General features: G+C 37.9%; 1 protein-coding gene across 3 annotated transcripts in view; it reads right to left on the bottom strand.

Annotated features, from left to right (window-relative positions):
• Positions 1-23,719, bottom strand: part of EPB41L5 (erythrocyte membrane protein band 4.1 like 5) — a 132,249-nt gene that overhangs the window by 39,660 nt on the left and 68,870 nt on the right. The window contains exon 17 of one of the 3 annotated variants that reach the window (XM_033112245.1): positions 18,980-22,776. The exons of the other annotated variants lie outside the window; for them this stretch is intronic. Coding sequence (XP_032968136.1) covers positions 22,596-22,776 — 181 coding nt within the window. The 3' untranslated portion in view covers positions 18,980-22,595. Of the gene's footprint in view, positions 1-18,979; positions 22,777-23,719 lie in introns of those variants that run through there. 3 annotated transcript variants of the gene reach the window in all.

Raw genomic sequence — 23,719 nt, 5'->3', positions numbered from 1 at the left:
TGGCCCCAAGTGAAGTACAGGCTGCAGCTGAACTTGACCTGCGGCGGATCCCCTCTAAGGTGGCTTTGAAACAAGCTGGAGTATCACCCAGCCACCTCCAAGAAAGACACACCCAAGTGGCAGATTGGGCAGGCACCAGAGCCCTGCTGAGGCAAATCCTTCTCTGGAGGCTCAGCCCCTGCACATCTCTTCCACTGTAGTCACAGCCAGTTCTCACAACCAATGGGCCTGAGTGTCAATCTCTCCCATTGCAAATAGGAACAAAGGCCTAACTACAAAAAAAGGACACACACAACCCACACAGGGGAAACACCCGGAGTGTGTGGCTCAAGTGAACAGAAAGACTATGCCACTGAACCCACTACTACATAAGGCCATTCTACTAAGACTGGAAGACATAGCAGCCCAGCCCTAATACATAGAAACAAACACAGAGAGGCCAAAATGGGGAGACAAAGAAACATGTCCCAAATAAAAGAACAGAACAAAGCTCCAGAAAAAGAACAAAATGGAGACAACGAATCTATCAGGTGCAGAGTTCCAAACACTGGTTATACGGATGCTCAATGATCTCAGGGAGAACTTCAACAGAGAGATAGGAAACATAAAAATGGAGACAGAAAACACACACACAAAAAAACCAGTCAGAAATAAAGAGTACAATAATGGAAATGAGGAATACATTAGAGGGAATCAGATTAGACAAAACAGAGGATCAAATCAACGATGTATAAGATAAGATAGCAGAAAACACCCAATCAGAACAGCAAAAAGAAAATAGAATCCAAAAAACAGAGGAGAGTTTAAGGGGCCTCTGGGACATCAAGCGTACCAACGTTAGCATTATAGGGGTACCAGAAAAAGAAGAGAGAAAGCAATTAATTGAAAACCTATTTGAAGAAATAATGATGGAAAATTTTCCTAACCTGGTGAAGGAACTAGATATACAAGCCCAGGTAGCACAGAGAGTCCCAAACAAGGTGAACCCAAAGAGGCCCACACCAATACACATCATGATTAAAATCCCAACACTTAAAGACAGAGTCTTAAAAGCAGCAAGAGAAAAGCAGTTAGTTAGCTTTAAGGGAGCTCCCATAGGATTGTCAGCTGATTTCTCAACAGAAACTTTGCAAACCAGAAGGGATTGGCAGGAAATATTCAAAGTGATGCAGAGCAACGACCTACAACCAAGATTACTCTACCCAGCAAAGCTATCATTTAGAATCAAAGGATAAAGAGCTTCCCAGACAAGAAAAAGGTAAAGGAGTTCTCGCCACCAAACTTGTATTACAAGGAATCTTAGAGGGAATTCTTTAAGACAAAAAAATAGAAAATAAAAAATATGAAAAAAATGGCAATAACTACATACCTATCAACAACTATTTTCAATGTAAATGGATTAAATGCTCCAATCAAAAGATGGGGGGCTGAATGGATAAGAAAACAAGACCCTTATATATGCTTCCTACAAGAGATGCACTTCAGCTCACAAGACACACACAGATTGAAAGTAAAGCAATGGAAAAGATATTTCATGAAATTAAAACAAAAACAAACAAACAAAAAAAACAGTGGGGTAGCAACACTTATACCAGACAAAATAAACTTTAAAACAAAAACTATAACAAGAGACACAGAAGGACCTAGTAATCCCAGTTCTGGGAATTTATCTGAACAAACTCAAAATACTACTTCAAGGGGACATGTGCATCCATATATTCATTGCAGCATTATTTACATAAGCCAAGATATGAAGACAGCCTGGGTGTCCCTGAATGGATGAATGGATAAAGATGAGGTCGTACATATATACAATGGAATATTACTCAGCTGTAAAACAGAAGGAAATCTTGCCATGTGTGACAACATGGATGGACCTAAAGGGTACTGTGCTGAGTGTAGTAAGTCAGACTGCAAAAGACAAGTGTCATATGATTTCACTTATAAGTGAAATCTAAAGAACAAAATAAACAAACAAAGGAAACAGAAACAAACTCATAGATACAGAGAACATTTTGATGGTTGCCAGATGGGAGGAAGGTTGGGAGCGGGTGAAAAGGGGAAGGGATTAAGAAGTACAAATTAGCTGTTACACAGTAGTCATGGAGATGTAGGGTATAGCATAAGGAATACAGTCAATAATATAATAACTATATGTATGGTGTCAGATGGGTACTAGATCTATTGGGGTGATAAATGGGAGGGGGGTTGGGGGAAGGGTCAAAAGGTGAAGGGATTAAGAAATAAAAATTGTTGGAGGGGGATGGAGGAGAAGGTAAAGCGATTAGAAAGCAGAAATTTGTAGTCACAATCTTGTCATGGGGATATGAAATAGTTTGAGAAATATAATCAATGTTGTAAAGATTATGTAGGGTGCCAGATGGGCACTGGATTTATTAGGGAGACCACTTCATAGACTATGTAGATGCCTGACCACTGTGCTGTACACCTAAAGCTAAAGTTGAATAATATTAAATGTCAACTATAATTAAATATATATAGAGTCAGGGGATGTGGAGTACAGCTTAGGGAATTGCAACAGCTTTATACGATATCAAAGTGGTAGTAGATTGGGGGGATTATCACTTTGTGAGGGGTATAAATGTCTATTACATTGTTTTGTACACATGAACAAAAAGAAATACAAACTGGTAGTTACAAAATAGTCTTAGAGATGTAAAGTATAGGGAATATAATCAATAACATAGTAATAACTATGCATAGAACCAGGTGGTACTAGTCAGGGGGATCACGTCCTAAATTATATAAATGTCTAACCACTATGCTGTACACCTGAAATATAAAATAATATTGCATGACAACTATAACTGAAAATTTCAAAAAGGGGTGAAGATCAATAATACTGTGATAGCATGGAACAGTTATCAGATGGTAGCTAGACTTCTCACGGTGATCACTTCTTTAGCATAGGGAATATAATCAACAATGTGGTAGTAACTCTGTATCGTGCTAGGTGGGTACTGTTGAGTAACTACGATGTGCACCTGAAACTAATATAATATTGTACGTTAGCTATACTTTTTAATAAAAATCTTTTTTTTTTTTAAAGCATACTCATGGGCCAGAGCTGAGCCACGAATAAGGGAGAGAAAAACGTTGCAAAAGGTGAGATATAAAGTATATTGCCTATGTTGGGGAAGTGACAGGTTCTATAAGGGCTTCTGAACAAATGTACTAATGTGTAGCACAAAAGAGCCAGCACTTCTATATGTGCTGACAGTTTGCTATTACAGTAGTATCATTCAAGTAAGACTTTTGCCCCCTTTCCTCTTTCTTCCTCAACCCTGAAAGTAAGCACAAGGGGGATCTTTTTTTGTTTTAAATCATTATGGGAGCCAACTAGGAAAATTCTTAATAATAAAGTTACCGTTTCCTATGTGCAAACACTGTGATGAAAATAAATAAAGGGGAGACAGTGAAGATTACAAGAATCACCGATACCCCCATAGAAATGCCAACGGGGGAAGGGAAATCATTAAATTGAGTGTAAGATTAAAAGTGGACTTTCTATAAGTTCAATTACAAAAATAAGATGGTTCTCACATGTACAAATGACAGGCTACAAAGGGAAACGAAGAGTTGACCTTGTATAGCTACAGTAATTAAGAGAAAAATAAAATAGAGGATTCAATCCTTTCCAAAAAACAACAGTGATAAACTCCCAGGAATAAACTGGGGCTCATGCCAGGAGGAACACAGGGAGCTGAGAGTGAAAAGCGGCACTGGGGTCAAGATTCCAACCCCCTGAGGGAAATGAAACCCAAGATGCCCCAGGTGAGGCAGTGAACAAGAGTGCGACTCATTACTTGAAACCAGAGGCCTTTATCTTCTAGATAAGAAGCGGCCAAAACAGCTCAATTCACAAGTCCAGTTTCAAATGAAAAGAAAGTACTTGCCTACAATGAAAAGAAGAATTTTAAAAATTCACGCCACCAACGATCAGGTCACCATATCCTGGCTCAGGGAAGCACTGGAAAGATCTCTGAAAGATCCTACTGTAACACCTCTTCAGAGCTGAGGATTTCAAAACGTCAGGCTGGGGATTTCAAAACAGCCTCACAGGAAAGGGTGAGCACGGGAAGAAGAAAACAAATCTGTTTAAAACAATACAAGTTGAACTCACAAACAAAAAATTACAAGACATGTAAAAAGATACGATGCTACGACAGACAACCAATAAACCCAAGAAATGAGAGCACTTATAGCTGAGGAAGTAGAAAACATTAAAACAATTTAAAAAGGAATTTAAAATGAGTATATTAAATGTGCTGAAAGATAAAAGGAGGGACAGAGTCAATAAAGCTGGAGCTTATAATACCATAAAAGGCTCTGGGGAATGAGAAATTAAATTCAACATTCAACAGAAGGGATAAAGTAGAAGAGTGAGTTAATTAAAAGATAAAAATTAAGAAAATCACAAAGATTTTCTTACATGGCAAATATGGAAGTTAGGAGACACAGAGATCAATACAGATTAAAAACTGGCACATACGTTTAATAGAAACCGCAGAAGGAAAATCAGATAATGGGAGGGGCAATATGAGAGGAGACAATACCTACAAATTTTCCAAAAGAGGACACATTCATGGAGGATTAAACACACAAGCTTCCACATACTAAACACACAAGTTTTACTCCTTTCTCATAGAAACTGTAAAGTGACAGTATAAGGACACAAAATCACGTTTACTCATAAGCAAGAACAAAAAATAAAGCGATGGTAGAAAAAAAATTGAAGGTAGTGGAACAGATGAACAAGTGGTCATTGATTAGAAAGACTGCAGAAAGTTAAAACCTACAGGGAAAACCTATCACTCCACAGAACTCAGGAAAAGTTGCTAATATTTTCTCCCATTACATGGGTTTTCTTTTCACTTTATTGATGGTATCTTTGAAATACAAAAGTTTTATTTTAAAGTTTGATGAATTCCAATTTATTTTTCCTTTTGTCACATGTGCTTTTGGTGTCATATCTAAAAAACCATTGCCAGGTCCATGGTCACAAAGATTTACTCCTAAGTTTTCCTCTAAGACTTTTATAGTTCTAGCTTTTAATTCTAGGTCTATGATCCACGTGGGGTTCATTTTTCATATGGTGTGAGGTAGAGGTCCAATTTCATTCTTTTGCATGTGACTATCCAGGACCATAAATTTTTAAAGAAGTAATGCTGACATAACTAGGAAGCCATCTGGAAACAAATAAGATTCATTATTGACACCTTATGCTGAGGTAATTTTAAGTGGATCTGAGATTACTGATATCATTATATGACTTACTGATATTACATAAGAGTTAATATCCCAAAAATACATTAAAAACTTTTTTTAAAAACTTCTATTTAAGCGTGTTTTTCCAGGACACATCAGCTCCAAGTCAAGCAGTTGTCTTCAATCTAGTAATGGAGGGCGCAGCTCACAGGCCCATGTGGGGATCGAACTGGCACCATTGTTGTTAAGAGCACCGCGCTCTAACAAACTGAGCTAACCAGCCGTCCCGATATTAGAAATTTCTTAAAAATAGAAAAGGGCTAACAGTACTGTTTAGAAAGGAGGGGAGGGAAGATTATATATAAGAACAATCAATTAACGGGAAAAATGCAAATGGCTCTTAAACATAAAAAATATGCTCATAAGAGGAATTTAAATAAAAACTACACTGAACATATCCATCATTAATCGTGTTGGTGCCACAGGTGTGTATATGCAGCAAAACTTATCAAACACTTTAAATGTATTTGCTTGCATCAAATACACTCAATACAGCTGTAAAGAAAAGAAATACACTTCATGTTAAATGAAGGGGAACCTGGCAATATCTAGAAAATTTTTAAATGCATTTGCTACCAAATGAAGATCAAATTCACATAGAAAAAAAGAACTAATCCAAGTAAATTATAAGCACAGTACTTTATTTACTCTCAGTCTAAAGGGAAAGAAGTGAAACACTGCTGAACTTTATTTAGTATATTTGTTAATAGTGATATGGGACAGCAATTCTGGAACTATTTAGCATATATTGTACAAGTGAGCAAATATGGAGATATTGATACTGTTGAAGTTAGGTTTCTCACTAGGAGAGAAGGGAGACAAAAATAAGAAACTGGGGAGGCAAAAGACTCTAGGTATCAAATTGAATTTAGAGTATCAGTATGAATTTGTGATTTAAACATACCTATCTTTTAAATCTATCCACTGAGTCTAGAAGCAATGACATTCACAGTAGCAATGAACACACCTATTGCCCAGATCTTTCATTGGACTCTTAAAGGAACCAGGATTCTTAAAGAAATGGCGGATTTCAGAGCTCAGCCTAGAAAAGTACAAGGTAAGTATGGAACCTCTTATACCAAAAAGTAAGAAAGTGCTAAAAATGAAAGGGACATGGTAAGTGGTCCAGGATGCAGTGTGACAGGATTCTCACTGGCCAAATCTGGGAAGGTGTGACTATCAAAAGGAATAACAATTGTTTTGCAACCATCATTTTAATTTTTACCGTTAGGTGAAAGTTAGTTGGGAGACAGAGTATTTACACAAAGTATTTGGTAATTTTTTATTTACAAAAAAGGTTAACTTACATAGTGAAAAAATCTGATAGACATCACCTTAACCAAGTAATCAAAAATTACCAGTAATGGAGACAGTGACATCAAGTAATCTTTGGTGTAATGCACTACAGACATATTATGTCTGTACAGACATATACAGATACATCATATTTTTCTTGCTATAAATGCATAACCTTAATAAATGTATAAATGAGGAAACAATCAACTAAATTCAAATTAATGAGTCTAACAGTAAACTTGTACTATTTAAGGATGCAAATGTCATGAAAGATGAAGAGAGGCTGGGGAACTACAGCAGATTAAGACATTTAAACAACAACATGCTAATTATAATCCTGAATTGGATCAAAGTAATTGCTATAAAAGACAGTATTGGGGAATTTCCGGTCAAGATGGCAGAGTAGGTAAATGCCATGCTTGCATCCTCTCATGATCACATCAAAATTACTACTAAACTACAGAACAAGTATCACTGAGAATCCCCTGAACTCTACCAAAACATAAGTCCTATAAATAAGGATACACAGAAGCCACGTTGAGACTGGTAGGAGGGGTGGAGATGCGGAAAGGGCTGGTCCCCATACCCAGGTGTGGTGGTTAAAAATTGGGAGGCTTATCTTGACTGCAGAGGTCCCGCCTGAACAGCCAGGCATCCTAGCCCCACATCGTGCTCCCAAGCCCAGCGTTCCAGGGCTGTGAAGTCCCTCCAACTTCTGCCTGTGAAAACCAGCAGGAATTGTGGCTGAGATGAAAGGCAGCTGCAGTCACAAGAGTTCCTCTTAAAGGGCCCGCACACAGACTTACTCGTTGACAGACTCAATAACTCTGAGCCCCAGCAGCTCAAAAGGCACCAGAGACATACTGGGAGGAAATGAATTGTATGGCTTCTGGACGAGGGCCAGATAGCCGTGCTGGCAGAAGCCATAGTCCCTTTGTTGAGCCCTCTCCTATCCCAGCATGCAGATGCAGGCAGCCGCCATATCTGAGTCTCCATCAACCTAACTACTACCATTTGCTCCGCCTGGTGATTTTGAGACCCCGCCCCACCTAACTAGTGGGCCCACCCAAGATGCTTCCCCTGGGTTTTCCATACAAACGGCCTATCTTGACTCATGCTGTGGACTTTCCTAAAATCTCTCAAAGGTTCACAAATCCCAAACAAGCAGCATCTGGCCTCAGCATGATGCACACCTCTTGCTGAGCAGCCCCAAACCTGGCACTAGTGGCAGCTCGTCTCAGTTCACAGCTTAGCCTCTCCCAGGCACCTCCAAGCCCAGTGCAGGTGGAAAATATCTGCAGATCATTTTGTGGCTCATATCTAATGACCCCAGGCAGGGCACACGGAGCTGCTAAACTTGGCATTCAGTAAGGCCCCTCTGAGGGGCTCTGAGGCTGGCATGCTTAGTGGCCAGCTTCAGACCACACCAGAGCATCACCAGGCCACCTCTACAGACAACACACCCAAAGGCAAGACTGAGCAGGCACCAGAGCCCTGCTAAAGTAAATCCTGCTCTCTGTAGGGTTAGTCCCTGAACAACAGCTCCTCCAAAGTAGTCACAGCCAGTCCTCTCAACCAATCAGCCTGTGGGTCAATCCATCCTATGGACGTGCAAACAGCAACCAAGGCTCAACTACAATAGGAGGGCACACACAACCCACACGAGGTCCACACCTGGAACACCTAGGTCCTGTGACCAGGGAGACTGTGCCAGTGGGCTCCACAGGACACCTACGACATAAGACCACTCTATTAAGACCAAAGACAGAACAGCTCTACCTAATACACAGAAACAAACACAGGGAGTAAGCCAAAATGGGGAGACAAAATGAGTATCGTTTAACTGGCCTCTGGGACAACATCAAGCATACCAACATTCACATCATAGAGGTATCAGAAGTAGAAGAGAGAAAGGAATTGAAAACCTATTTTAAGAAATAATGACAGAAAACTTCCATAACCTGGTGAAGGAAATAGACATACAAGCCCAGGAAGTACAGCGTCCCAAACAAGATGAACCCAAAGAGGCCCACGCTGAGACACATCATAATTAGAACACCAAAGGTTAAAGACAGAGAATCTTAAAAGCAGCAAGAGAAAGGAAGTTAGTTACCTACAAGGAAGCTTCCATAAGAATATCAGCTGATTTCTCAACAGAAACTTTGCAGGCTAGAAAGAACTGGCAGGAAAATATTCAAAGTGATGAAAAGCAAGGACCTACAGCCAAGATTACTCTACCCAGCAAAGCTATCATTTGGAATCAAAGGACAAAGACCTTCCCAGACAAGAAAAAGCTAAAGGAGATCCTCACCACCAAAGCACTATTACAAGAAATCTTAGAGAGACTTCTTTAAGATAAAAGAAAAAAAATATGAATAAAATGGCAATAAGTACATATCTATCAATAATTACTTTAAATGTAAACCGATTAAATGCTCCAATCAAAAGAAAGGGTGGCTGAATGGATAAGAAGACCCTTACATATGCAGCCTACAAAAGACTCACTTCAGAACACAAGACACAGAGACTGAAAGTAAAGGGATGGAAAAAGATATTTCATGAAAATGGAAATGAAAAAAAAAAAATCTGGGGTAGCAATACTTATACCAAACACAACAGACTTTGTAACAAAAGCTGTAACAAGAAACAAAGAAGGACCCAGTAATCCCACTTCTGGGTATTTACCCAAAGAAATTCAAAACACTTCGAAGGGAGATGTGCATCCTTATGTTCATTGCAGCATTATTTACAACAGCCAAGATATGAAGGCAGCCTGGGTGTCCATCAGTGGATAAAGAGATGGTACATACATACAATGGACTATTATTACTCAGCCATATAAAAGAATGAAATCTTGATGTCTGCAATAAAATGGATGGACCTCTTAGGGTATTATACTGAGTAGAGTAAGTCAGACAGAGGAAAGACAAATGCCATATGATTTACTTGTATGTAGAATCTAAAGAACAAAACAAGAAGTCTCACAGAACATTCTGATAGTTGCCAGATAGGAAGGAAGTTGGGGAAATGGGTGAAAAAGGTGAAGGGGTTAAGAAGTACAAATTAATAGTTATGAACTAGTCATGGGGATGTAGGGTACAGGATAAAGAATGTAGTCAATGATATTGTAATAATTACGTATGGTGTCAGACGGTGCTAGATTTACTGGGGCAATGACTTCATAAACAATATAAATGTCTATTCAGCATGTCGAACATCTGAAATTAATAATAATATTGTATGTCAACTGTAACCAAAAAATAAAAAAATATTAAAATTTTTAAAAAGACAGTATTAGATCAAGAAATTTGAATATGGACAGTATGTATTAGGTAACAGTAGTATATCATGTTTGATTCCCACAGTGTATGTCATTACTGCCTTGTGGACACGTAAAGAAATGTTATTGTTCTTAAAAAAATACCTACTAAAGCATTTGGATGCAAAGGTTCACAATCTCTGCAAAGTTACTCTCAATCAGTCAGGGGGAAAAAACCCACTCTTGCCTTACATTTCCCATACAGCAAAGTTATCTTTTAAAGGAGTGTATCAGAACACATCCCTCCCTTACTTAAAACCAACCACAGGCTCTTCACTGCAGTGGGACTAAAATCCAAAATCTGTTCCCTGGCATTCAAGGCCCTACACGGCTGAGCCCGTCTAGTGCCCTCAGAACCCTTATCACACCAACATCTTCTTCCTTATTAAGTCCATCCACCAAGTTTTCTTTCTACACCTCACAATCAACTCAAAGGTCTCTGTAATACCTATTATTATTGCCTGAAATATTCCTCCTCCTTTGTATGGCTGACTCCTTATGCCATTCATATCTCAACTGCAGTATTTCTTCAAAGGCCAACCCCTTACCCTGCAGTCACTTACTGTGAGAGTACCTTCTTTTCTTCATAGCATCTATTACTATTTGAAACCATGGCATCTTTATCTGTTTGTGTATTATGAGTCTCTTCATTACACTGTCATGAAAGTAGTAACTTGTCTTATCATGTTTCCCCGAAAATAAGACTAGGTCTTATATTAATTTTTGCTTCAAAAGACGCATTAGGGCTTATGTTCAGGGCATGTCATCCTGAAAAATCATGCTAGGGCTTATTTTCCAGTTAGGTCTTATTTTTGGGGAAACACGGTAGTCACTTGTTATTTCCAGAATGTAGGACAGTGCCTACACATAGTAGGTACTCAACAACTAGACGCTGAATTACTGAGTTACTAATTTTGATATGTACCCAGCATGGAGTCTGTCATTTAAGCATGATGAAAATCTTAATGGAATCTCAAATGTTTATTTAGGAGCTGTTCAAAACAGTACAATTTTAAATGCTAAGTATTGGGGAGGAAAAAAGAAAAAAAGGAAGGCAACTTTTTTTAGTGTAAAAACACTATCAGGTTAGAAGACACACAAAAACAATTTATTCCATTCATTCTATGTATTTATTTTCCAGCTAAACAAATGGGTGGGTGGGTGGGGGAAGTGAGGGTAGGACCTGGCCTGAACAACAGCTCAAAGTATGTAAACAAGGGGAGAGGTATTAAAAGAACATCTATTGTGGAGGATACCAGCAAGGTTTTCTCTTCTAACCACTGTCTCAAAACAAAGCCCAAAGGAAAAAATAATAAGGTTCATTTATTTCTTGTCTTCCATTAAAACTGTGGTTGATACATTCCAGTTATAGAGACTCTAAAGTGTGAACACTCTTTCCTTGCTCACCAGCACATGCCTGCAAGTAAGAACAGGCTGTGGTTTATGTGAAGGTCGCTTATGCCACATTCTTGTGCGCTGTTACTGAAACTTTCATAGGTAACATCAGATAAAATACCTCTCTCGACTGAAGCTTATCTGCAAAAACCACTTCAGAATTTCTCTCTGTATTTTCTGGTAATTTGTTACAGTGATAGAAAACGAAAACACCAATGAACCCGGCTCACAGTACTCAACTCCTTAAATAAACTTACTGCACCCACTCTTCTCTTTCCTACGGAAATATGTATGTCATTTCAATGGAACATTCTTATTGCCCCTTCATCCAGAAAGATTTATGTAACTGCCCAACTTAAACTTGCAAACAGATACGAGATGACAATCTACAAATAAGCAAAAAGAGAATTTAAAAAGTGTAATTTGGTAAAAGTATAGACCTACCCCTGAGCATCCTACCTTATAGAGATGTAAACTACAAAACGTAAGTACTACTTATCTTTTTACTTTATCTCTAAAACAGAGAAATAACTAATCACCCTGGTACAATAGCTGTTCACAAACTGAAGAGTTATTTAACTGTCGCTTTGTTTTCATTCTATACAATCTGCCTCACATAGGTAGGGACACATACAATGCACCACAAAATTAAAGTAAAACAGTTCTTTGAAAAGACTAACAAGCTTCCAGAAAAAGAAAGACCACACATAAACAAACAAAAAGGAGACCATTTCAGATGCTACAGATAAATAAAAATATTATTGTATCCAATTTTTAAAATGGGCAAAGAATGCGAACAGGCATTTGTCAAAAGACATGCAAATGGCCAATGAGCATCTTAAAAATATCCAACACCATCAGCCACCTGAAAATGCAACTCAGAGCTGGGAGACAGCATCCTCGCAACTAGGATGGCTAAAATAAAGACAGATAAAATTGCTGGTGGAGAAGCAAAATGGTGCAGCCACTTTGGAAAGCAATTTGGCAGGTCCTGAAGATGTTCAACATTGTTACATGACCCAGCAATTCCACTCCCATGTATATATACCCAGAAGAATTGAAAACACACGTTCATAAAAAACAAACCGTACAGCAGGCCCTTGAATAGCATCGTTTTGTTCCATGTCATTTCATTATGACGTTGATGAGAAGAAAATCAACCGCCAGCCGGGACCACTGTCTATGTAGAGTGTGCACCTTCTCCCCTTGTCTGTGTGGGATTCCTTCAGGTACTCCGGTTTCCTCCCACATCCTAAAGCTGTGCACGTTGGGTGAACCGGTGTGTCTAACTTGTGCCAGTCTCAGTGAGTGTGTGTGGATGTGTGTGAACACACCCTGCGATGCCCGGGCGTCCTGTCCAGGGTGCGGTCCTGCCTTGAGCTGCCGGGACAGGCTCTGGCCACCTGAGACCCTGAACTGGAATAAGCATGTTGGAAAATAATCATCTTGTTTTTATTAATCTTTCTTAAGTGTGTGTATAGCTCACATTTATTTCAGTGTTTAATACAGAAGTCCTTTGGGTCTTTATTTAGAAGTTTGGTGAGGTTTTTGTGACCAGAAATATGCCATAAGAAGTTATGGTATAATTGGTTTCATAATACATTGTTTTGCTTAAAGTCGCAGTTTCCAAGAACCTATCTACCACATTACGTGAGCAATTACTGTACAAGAATGATCATAGTAGCATTACTCACAATAGCCAAGAAGTAAAAACTCAAATGTCACTCAACCAATGAAATATATATTAAGCCATTAAAAGGAATCAAATATTGATACATGCTACAACATGAATGAACCTTCAAAACACTATGCTAAATAAAGGAAGCCAGACACAAAAGGTCACATATTGTAAGATTCTATTTATAGGAAATTTCCAGAATGAGAAAATCCGTAGAGACAGAAAGTAGATCGCGAGGGCCTGGGAGAAGGGGAGAATAAGTGAATAACTGCTAATGGCTAAGGGATTTCTTTTGGGGATGTAAATGCTCTGGAATTATAGTGGTGATGGTTGTACGCCTTTGTGAATATACTAAAAACCAATGAACTGTACACTCAAAAGAAGTTTTTCAAAGGGGATTAGACATTACACCTGTGCCTTTTGGCAATGTCCCAGTACACATCCATTACTCAAGAATGTACAAAGGAATATCCATCTCCTTCCTTTTCATTATACTTACCTGTATACATTGAAGCAGTTCACTGTGTTTCTCGCTACATTTGGGGGCATTTTGTTTTTACTTATTTAAAATAGTACATGCTAAGAAAAGCAGTCTCCCTTACGCTCTCTCCCAAAATTCAGTATCTACAGAGGTCCATTTTCTGTGCTTTTACAAACACTATATACATGGTTTGACGGATTTTACAAAAATGGGAATGAACCTCAGACACTTCCCTTGAGTCTATTACTCAACAGTGTATCACTGATACACTCCAATAACAGGACACGTAGAATTTTCCTCATTCTTTGCTATTACATAATATAGATGCAGCATATTTTACATTTCAGTTATCCAGTCTTCTCCCAATTGCCATTCATTCTTCACATTGTCTCCAGTCATCTTTCTAAAGCACAGCTGTCACCACACTACTATTTACCCTCCACAATCTAGGGCCCACCAGGCTTTACACTGTATGAAGTCAGTTCAGTAGGTATCAGTCTGGGCTCTAAGACCAAGCTGCCTTACTTACCATGTATGAGCAATGTGGCTTTGGACTAGTTACATACCCTTATTGTGCCTTACTTCCTTCACTGGCCTAAATACCTTACAGATTCCTATGATTAAATGCTTTTACCTCCAGAACAATGCCACATACAGGACTCAGATATCAGCTATCATTATTACTATACCTCTCCATGGATTCGTTCTGTACTCATTACTCAAACCCCATCCATCATTCAACTATTCATTTCACTTTGCAACTTTTAATTTTTCTTTTGCTATAACTTAGTCCATAATGCTTCTGATTCTATATAGTCCTTAAAATCTGATACAAATGTCAGGATGCCTTCAACCTCTTCTACAACCTTGCTTGCCTAAGGATTTAGCACTTCTGTGAGTTATTTGTAAAGCTGTCCATCTCCACAATTTGAGGGTACATTTCCTGAAGCCAGAAACAGCATTTTAACTATTTCTGTATCACCAAGTGTGTCAAGATGTGCTTGGCATTCATTCAATCAACTAATATTTATGGAGTGCTGGGCCAGGCACTGCTCTGGGGATAAACAAAATAAATGCTCTCTCCTTTGATGAAGCTTACATTCAATTGAAGAATACAGAGATGACAAACAACTAAACACACAATATGTAAGATAAAGTGAGGTGATAAAAAGCAAGGCAGGGTAAGAGGGATAGGGAATGCCAAGGAGATTGGGGGACCCATGATTATTTTAGAGAGGTCAGGAAAAGCTTGTCTGATAAGAAACCTAAAGGTGTCAGAATGAGCCATAAGAGATTGGAGGGAGGAACATGCAGACAGAAGAAAAAGAGCAAAGATCTTGAGAGGGAACGCAGTTGTATATTTAAGCAAGTCTTTGGAGGCAACTGAATAAGGTCAAGACTGGAAGGTAAGGGATGGGAAAAATGTTTTGGTCAAGATGAGGATTCTGGGATTTAGTGTGTGTGAGATGAGGACCCCTGGAAGATGTGAGCAGAATAATAACATGAGCTAAGGTACAATCACCATGGCTGCTGAGCGGAATACGAGACAGTGGAGGAGCAGGGGCAATGGCTGGAAGGCCAGGTAAAAGGAATGATAGGAAATTCAAACAGGATGGGAACAGTAGAGATGGTAACAAGTGGTAGATTCCGGATATATTTTAAAGAAAGAACAGAATTTACTGATAGAACTTACTGACTGATGAGACAGAGGAGTCAAGAGATTATTAGATGCTATGATCTAAGCCAGTGCTTCTCAAACATTAGTGGGTGTCAGAATCCCCAGGCGCAGGTGAAATGATTGTTGGGCCTCACCTCTCGACTTTCGGATTCAGTGGGTCTGGCGTGGAGCCTGCGACACACCATCTTACCAACAGGAAAAACAGAAGTGCCAATTACTGAGCTAAGAAAAACTACTAGGTTCTTTTAAAAAATTGAATCAGTAGTTCACCTTTGAGCATTATTAAATTTGAGATGTCTCAATAGCATGACTAGTTTTTTCCCCAAAATCCATGGCCTCAATCTAATCACAGGAAAACATCACATACACCCAACTTGAGAGACATCCTACAAAGTACTGACCAGTATTCTTCAAATGGTCATCAAAGAAATGGAACGACTGAATGTCACAGATGGAAGGCGACTAAAGCCACACAGGATCTTCAGTCAATCCTGGGACATTTGTGGAAACGGTGACATCTGAGTAAGGTCCACGGTTTAGTTAGTGGTATTGCACCAATGCCAATGTCTTAGTTTTGATAATAATCCCACTGCACCACGGTTATGTGGGATGTTAACATTTCGGGAAGCTAATGAGGGAGGTGAGGGAGCTCTCTGCGCTACCTTTGCAACTGTTCTATGAGCCTAAAAGTGTTTTAAAATAAAGTCTTAAAAATGAAAATGCCTCTGTTAGCTATCTAAGTGGAAATGTCACATAGGCAGTTGGATCTGTAAATCTGGAAACAAAGATGTCAAGGCTGATGACATCAAATGGAAAATCGTTCGTGTACAGATGACATTTAAAATCCTATCACTAAGTGATAGTACCAAGAAAATGAGGTACTGCAGAAAAAGCCGAAAACAGAATTTAGGGGTTAGGAACATAAAGAGAAACTAACAAAGGGGACCAAAAAAATGGCTAGTGAGGTAAGAGACAATACAAGAGAATGGGGTCCCCAAGCTAAGCGAAGAAAGTGTTCATGAAGAAGAGAGTGAGCAACTGTTTTGAATGCCAGTAACTTGACTGAAGGCTGACTGGGATTAGAAATCTGGAGGTCATTTGTGAACCAAAGCTATTTTGGTGTAGTGATAGCATAACACTATTAGACCACGCAGAGCCTCTGAATGGATTTAAGCGATGCCCCTCTTGAAGACACTTTACATCCATCCCTTGCAAAATTGTATATAACTGATTTTATTAGAACAAGAAATCCAGTGCCATCTGCTGGAAAACTGTTATCGTAAATATGTGATCACTGTCTTGAATGTGGCACTCCTGTGCAGTGCGCAACCTAAACAATCATACATAGTATCTTAGTAGCTTAGCAGAAACAAAGTCTGATTAGAATGGGTTCAACACAGAATGAGAGGAGAGAAAGAGGCAGGAAGAATACACAATTCTTTCACGGCAAGGAGTTTTGCTATCAGTAGAACAAAGAACACATGGGGGAATAGCCGAAAGAGGAGGTGAATTTAGATGGAAGACTTCTGTAATGATACGAGATATCACAGGCTGTTTCTGTGCTGATGAAAACATTCTAGTAGAGAGAGAACTGCTGCTATGGAACAAGAAGGGAGAACTAGTGAAATGATGGTCTTGAGTAGCTGAGTCAGGATCTAGTAGACAGGTGGAGAGGTGCGCCTTTAACAAGAGCATGGATAGTTCACCTAGTACAACAGGAGGGAAAGCAGAGTATAGACAACCAAATGGAGAGAAGTTAATTAATAAGATGGTGGGTGTGTACAGATCTCTTCCGGTTGCTTATTTTCTCAATAAAACAGGAAGCAAGATCATTCGTTAGCTGAGAGCGCAGAGCAAAGTGTGACAAGTTTGGAGGTGTGGTGGAGGTCTGAAAGAGGAGAAATTACTGCCAGCATAGTGGGACAATGAACGGATTAGGAAATGTCACAGCAATGAAGGTCCACTGAGCTGAGGCCTAAATTTAAAGTGAGACCATTCAACAATATGGCATTTCACATTCACCACCTACATGCACAGTAGAGTTGGATTTAACCAGATATGTACAATAGGGGAAAGGTAAAAGAAATGTGAGGGTACGTGCGAAGGAGTAATTGTAAGTGATTTTGTGTAAGGAAGTGAGGAGATACTCTGGTAGGTATTCAACAAATAATGAGGTGAAGCTAAAAAGGAGATTATCAGTACAAGACACTCAAAATCTTTTACTTAAAAACTTGCAAAGATCAGTCCCAGCCTCCTTACCAAATCCAAACTCCTCAGACTGATATTCAATGCCTTTCCAACCTACTCAAACACCTTTAACTGCTATTGCTCCAACATACTTGTGAAGTTCCAATCAAAGTAATAACCTGGATATTCTAGAGCACCTCTACTAGAAAGACCCAGGTCTTTCTAAAGACTTTTCCAAAGGTTTTGCTGATGGTGTCCCTAGAAAGAGTTAACGCACACTGTTAAACATAGGTCTTATCTCCAAACTCCTAGAGTTTATAATTAAATAATCCCTGAAGCTAATGGCTGGGCTACAAACATAGTTTTGTTTTAAGAAACTCATGTGTGTAATGGTATATATTCTAGTGGTATCTTATGTCGTGGGATGTTTTCCTAATTTCTCTGGATGCTCCTCTAACTACTTCCATGAGAAAAATCAGGCCAGAAATGGTCTTCCTATTATCATCTCTTATCTTTCATTCTTTTCTTTTACTCCACCCCTAATAATTTAAAATATTTTTCATTTAATATTAACAATAATCAGTCATTAGTCAGTAGAGCAGACCTTTATTAAGGAATCTGCAACTTCTTACAAATTCTAGCCATACACTGGTATATCTCATTTCTTCTTTATTAAAATTAGTTAATAACAAAACAAACAAGAACGTCTTCAACAATGAAAATAAGATCTGCAGCTATTGAACCTGTTTTTCAGAGGAGGAAGTACAGATTTATTAAACCACTAAGGGAGTCTTCAGACACACTCCTTCGAGAATGTTGCTCTCTGAGTCAGATAATCTCTTCTCCATGCCAGTATAAACAAAAGTTGGCCAGCTGTCAGGAACAAAATGTAAAAAGTTCACTCAAGCACCATCACCTAGAATTAAGGCCACAGCTTGTTAGGATCACAGAGATTTAGGTAATTTCTAATAAAAAAATTTGGGAGAACAATTCCATCAGGGAGAACAGGAACACTTATTTTCCTGCTTCAGTATAAAAAACAAAAATAAAAAGTCACATAAAAATTTTTTCCTTTCACGAATTTCTTTTGAAATTTTCTCTTCACTAATTCTCTAAGAAGGCTAATATTATGATCCCCTCCACCAGCCCAAAGAGCTCAAAGCAGCTTTAGTGTACTGTGTATCAGCAATGGTCAAGAAGAGAAGAAACGAAGTTACATGAACACTTTGTCCGCTGAAAGTGACAGGCCTCGTGTCCTAGTATCTACATCACCAAGGTTAATGCCAACTGAGCAAGACAAAATTCTCACAATGATTTCATGTGACTAAAGTAAATTTATATGAATACAGGATGAGAAACTTTTATATTTTCCAAAAAAGGGAGCTGAGAAAGAACACTATACCTAAATTCACATGATTCAGAATATCTAAAAAGGGTATGACAAATCACATTCTATACCTGAGTCAGAGGCAGAGAGAGAGAAAGAGAGAGAGAGGTTCCCCCACCTCAGGAGTACCTTCAAATTCTATCTCTTATGCAAAAGCATCTAACATGTAAGCATTCACAATAATTCCAGAAGCAAGAAATAACTGATGATGTGGTATAATTTATATTAAAATATAGGAAGGAAGTATGTGGTGGTAAAGAGATTAAGTGTTACTAGTACAAGATGATTTTATTTTTGCAAATCCATTATGACAAGTCCTATATAGAAAGGATATAAAATAAATTAACACCAACTTGATAGTACTATTTTCAAACCCAACATTCAAAGCCTAACAAAAAAATAATGGCCTTTCAAAGCAATTAGCTATGGTTTAGAAATGAAGAGTGTGTCTCAACCAAAGTAGTTACAGTACCATGGTTCAAATGATTACTGCTTCCACCATCAAAGTATGCTGCACTACTATGGGACACTCAGCTCCCAACTTTTTCAGTTTACATCTGTGAATACATATGGAAGGGATCAAAGTTGAGGATTACTCTTCTCATGTCTGTGAAGCCAGTCATCTTCACAATCCTCTTCTTCCTCCTGAAACCCAAAGACACCAAATTCCTCCACTCCTTACCCCCACCCCTTCATCTATTTTCCTGTTTTGGCAAAATGAAAAGATGAAATAAATGCATGACATCGGGACATAGAAAAGTGACAAACGGGACAGAGAAAAGTGACAAACAAGGTATCAAACGAATCAAAATAATGACTAGCGTACCAATCAAGTAAATATGGAAAAATCTAGTAAATAAGAGAAACTACCATAATTAAAGCTCAGCTAATTGTGAAACAAGCTGCCTTTCTATCCTTCATTTCAGGACACACTTCAATTTTATACTTTGACATGTTTACATGGCACCTTTTATGTCATGCACAATTTTAACAACAGAGATTTACAAGTGTTATAAAGAACACTTTCTGTATCAGTATTTTAAATAAATTAAAAAGTCCCCTCCCCCAAAAAAAGATGATTTCAATTATACTGGTGATATTACAATATTTGAATGTTTGTATATTAGCTGCTTTTTAAAATATAGTCATATTATATACACTGTAGGACAAATAAAGTTTGTTTTCTCTGTAAATTCATTTTAAAGTGTATCTATGATTACCCTATCAAGATCAGAAAGGTTAGACCACACACAGAGATAAACACCTCTGAAGAGTTTTTACTATCAAAAGAAATAATGACAGCAAAAACTCATTTATTTTCATGTGTAAAAGTGTGAAGGTCACTAGCTTAGCTGTGTTTCTGTAAGTTTCCATCTCTGTAAACCATTTGAATGGTTTATATATATAACCCATCGGTTTGAAATATAACCAACCTAATTTAGGACGTGAAAATTTATTATGGTCAATAAAATTAGCCAAGGCACGGAAGTTGAATCACATGATCTTGAAGTGGTGATGGCTCCTTCTGATCAAAAGGATAGTGACAAAGGAAGATGCCTCTGGCAGATATTAGTTTCCTAATCTAAGATGTACAATCACTCACCTTTTAAGCACGATTAAATGCATGGTATAAATAGGTTGATGACTATTTAATTTAGGTTGAGCTATCTGTAAATTCCTCATAGCTCTGGAAACATCTATCTTGAAAACATCAACAGCAAGAACAAGCATTCACATATTTGATAGGAAATCCTGGAGCATATGGGAACTTCTATAAAATAGACAATTTGATTTTACTACCATCCAGTCTTAGCCATTTACTTCCCTCATCCTCTTTGCTGCCTCCTCTTCCACCATCACTCCTCCAACCCAGTTTCTCTCATCAGGAATTTGCAGCTGAACTATTTAATATACAACAAAGTTTCCAACAAAGAAAAACCATGATGTGATTTTTCAATACATTTTAAATGTAACAGTATTGATTAACTCAAATGGTAAGTATAGAAATGACCACTTTCAATATAAACTGAAGATCTTACTCTTCAATTATAATCCTTCTGGTATTTCTCCAAGTTAAGATTCTGTTAAAATTCATATGAGGCTGACCTTCAGATTTCAGGATTAATTTTAAAGTGAGAGAAGTCAAACTTTGGGACTTTCTAAAAGACCAGTAAAGCTTTGTTACTATTATGCCTCTTTGGTCTCTATTATAGAAATTGTAGGTTCTTAATCATATTCACTCCCAGTAATAGCACAAACCAGCGTTTCTGTGTTTAAAATGCTATGACTCAAATTCCTTTAAGAAATAAATCACCATCAACAATACTTGACAATTATGTGAGCTACGTAAAGTCTAAGACAACAATGATGCACATAAATTAGTGGCCATTTTAAGTTCACTAAATGATGATAGACTTACAGAGATAGGGAGCTGGGCTATTTAAGATACGCATTTATTCACATTTACAAAATTCACTAAAGAATACTTTGAGCATCCACGCCTTATCTATGATTGCGATAGACTCACAAATTGAAAGCTGCCTATAAATTTCATTCCCTAAATATGATTTAGTTCTGCTTACTTATGTCTTCTATTGACAAGTTTTATTATATTTGCAACCAAGAGTCCAATAATAAAGCCCTCTGAAGCCTTTACCTTTGTTTATCAGAGAGGGATAAGACTGACCTTTGAGGTGAGCAGGATGGTAAACAAGTTAGGTTGTTTATAATGAAGCTTCATTATCTTAAAGTGTTATAAACTCTCAGACTATAAAATATTTTCAAATTACTATATACATAGTTTAAAAGTTTGGAAATTTTGTTAAAGTTTTAAAAAAATGTAAAAAGACAAAAGAATTGCTTCCCTTACATCAGTTCTCATGACATTAGAAATGTACATTTTCCAGCTAATCTGCCTCTATAAATTGAACCAAAGAGCTTGGATAATTACATTTTGAAGTTCATAAAGGACCAAAAAAAGTAATATATCCAATCCATTTTAAAGTGATATAGTTTTGGCTTCAGAAGTTTATTGAAAGATAATACAAGGCCAGATTATGAGGCTGTTGCAAAGCTTGGAAAGCTATCAGATGCATGAGATGAAGAAGAGAAAAGTGAACGAACAAACGTAAATACATTTTTCATTTTGTGCAACCATTCAGCAGCAATGAAAACTATTCAGTTAACCATTGGTTAACCAAGTTAACCATACAAAAGTAACCATTCGGATTTATCTCTCTACATGAATCACATAATTAATGTGACTTCTAGACCTTTTGGTAAATTAAAACATTTGTGTTTATTAAAAAGCAAAAGTTTTTAATTAAATATTGTATTAGTGAAAATTATAGAATCTTAGGCACTTAACAGAAATTAAGGCATAGGTCAGTTTAGAAGTATTAAAAATAGTGTTATTAAGAGCAGTTTTAACTAAAACTATCACTAAAGACTAACACCTCGTGCCTGGACATGCTTCCTTCTGAGTGTGTTTTAGTGTGACTCATTCTTCTCACTTCATTTGGACAGCACGAGGTGGGGTGAAAATGGGCAGCGTATTCTCAAATACAAACCTTCTCCTGAGACATGAGTGGTTAAGTTAAAATCAAGGAAAACTTTTCCAAATTTACAATGACATACATACCCTATCAACATAAAAACATTCGTTATTATCATTGATGGCATACAGCTTCTTCAGATCCTTTTCCCTTTCATAGAAGAATTCAATTACAAACTACACTACACGACCAGTGACTCAGTATAAAATAACTTCTCCCAAATGCTCCTGATGTGACCAATCCCCTATGAACACTAGAGAATGTACACCATTAACTTGTATGCCCCATGTCGTATGCATGACAGAGGCCCCATGCCTACGAGATGTAACACTCATATATCAGTCATGGCTGCGTGGCCAGGAAAATGAACATCATGATGGACGCCTGCATTCTTCACATTGTGCTCAAGGACAAAGTCAGTGTAGTTTCTATGTGCAGGCTGGGGTGGGGACAAAGCTCTTGTGTTCCACTGGTTTCCACCACGTTGACAGCAGTCACTGGCAGCAGAGAGCCTGGATGGTTGGGGAGTGGGAGGGGAGCACAGTTAGTCACTAGGAAGAGGAGCGAATGGAGGCGTAAGAGGTAACAAAGGAGAAAGGCGCTGTGACCAGCATGCACCCCACTATGAGTAATTACCAACCCCCGCTCCATGCAGTCACATCCAGGAGTAACAAATCCACAGAGGTGCGTGTAGTGGAAAATGTCAATATGGAAATATGGATACGTAATCAGAGTCAGTTAAGTGAATTTAAATAAAGAGGAAACTTCACAGAGAACAAGACACTCTATCTGTACCTGATGTTGCTACCAAAATCAAGGCAGAAATGTTGTTTGAGGTTCTAATAAGAAGAAAAAACATTTATAATCTTACTTCAAATATCAGACGGGACAATTCTATGTAAGGACAAAGATACACATAGAAAAGGGCAATTGTGAATGTTATTCCCCAAATTAAGTGATTTCACAAAATTGAAACCCAGGAAACAAAACCCAGAGTGAGCATTCTGTTGTCTATTATCAAAGTTACAGCCCCTCAGAATGAAATTCAACAGGTACAGATAATGTAATGAGAATTTTAAGTCCCCTCAAAAACTTATGTCTTCTATTTAGTTTAGTAAGCATATTAGGTACCATTCACACAGTGCTATAAAATAGGCCTAGAACTATGAGTAAAACATGCATACAAGCAGTTCCTGGCTAGAAATGATGAGAGTCCTCCAGTAGAAAGAAAATATTTGCCAACGTTCAGAAAAATCAAGGTTTGGTGACATGGCAAAACTGCAGAACATATTTAAGATAACTACAAAGAAAAAAAAAATCACCCTAATTACAAAAGATATCTAAGGATATTTAAATACAGCATTTTAATAACTCAAACAAAACATAAATCTTCATCATTTGTCCTTAGGAAAACTGAAAAGAATTAACTAAAAGGATTTCTCAGAATAAACTTGA

The sequence above is a fragment of the Rhinolophus ferrumequinum genome, chromosome 8, assembly GCF_004115265.2.
Source record: "Rhinolophus ferrumequinum isolate MPI-CBG mRhiFer1 chromosome 8, mRhiFer1_v1.p, whole genome shotgun sequence".
NCBI lineage: Eukaryota > Metazoa > Chordata > Mammalia > Chiroptera > Rhinolophidae > Rhinolophus > Rhinolophus ferrumequinum.
This window is presented reverse-complemented; position numbering and strand designations above follow the sequence as displayed.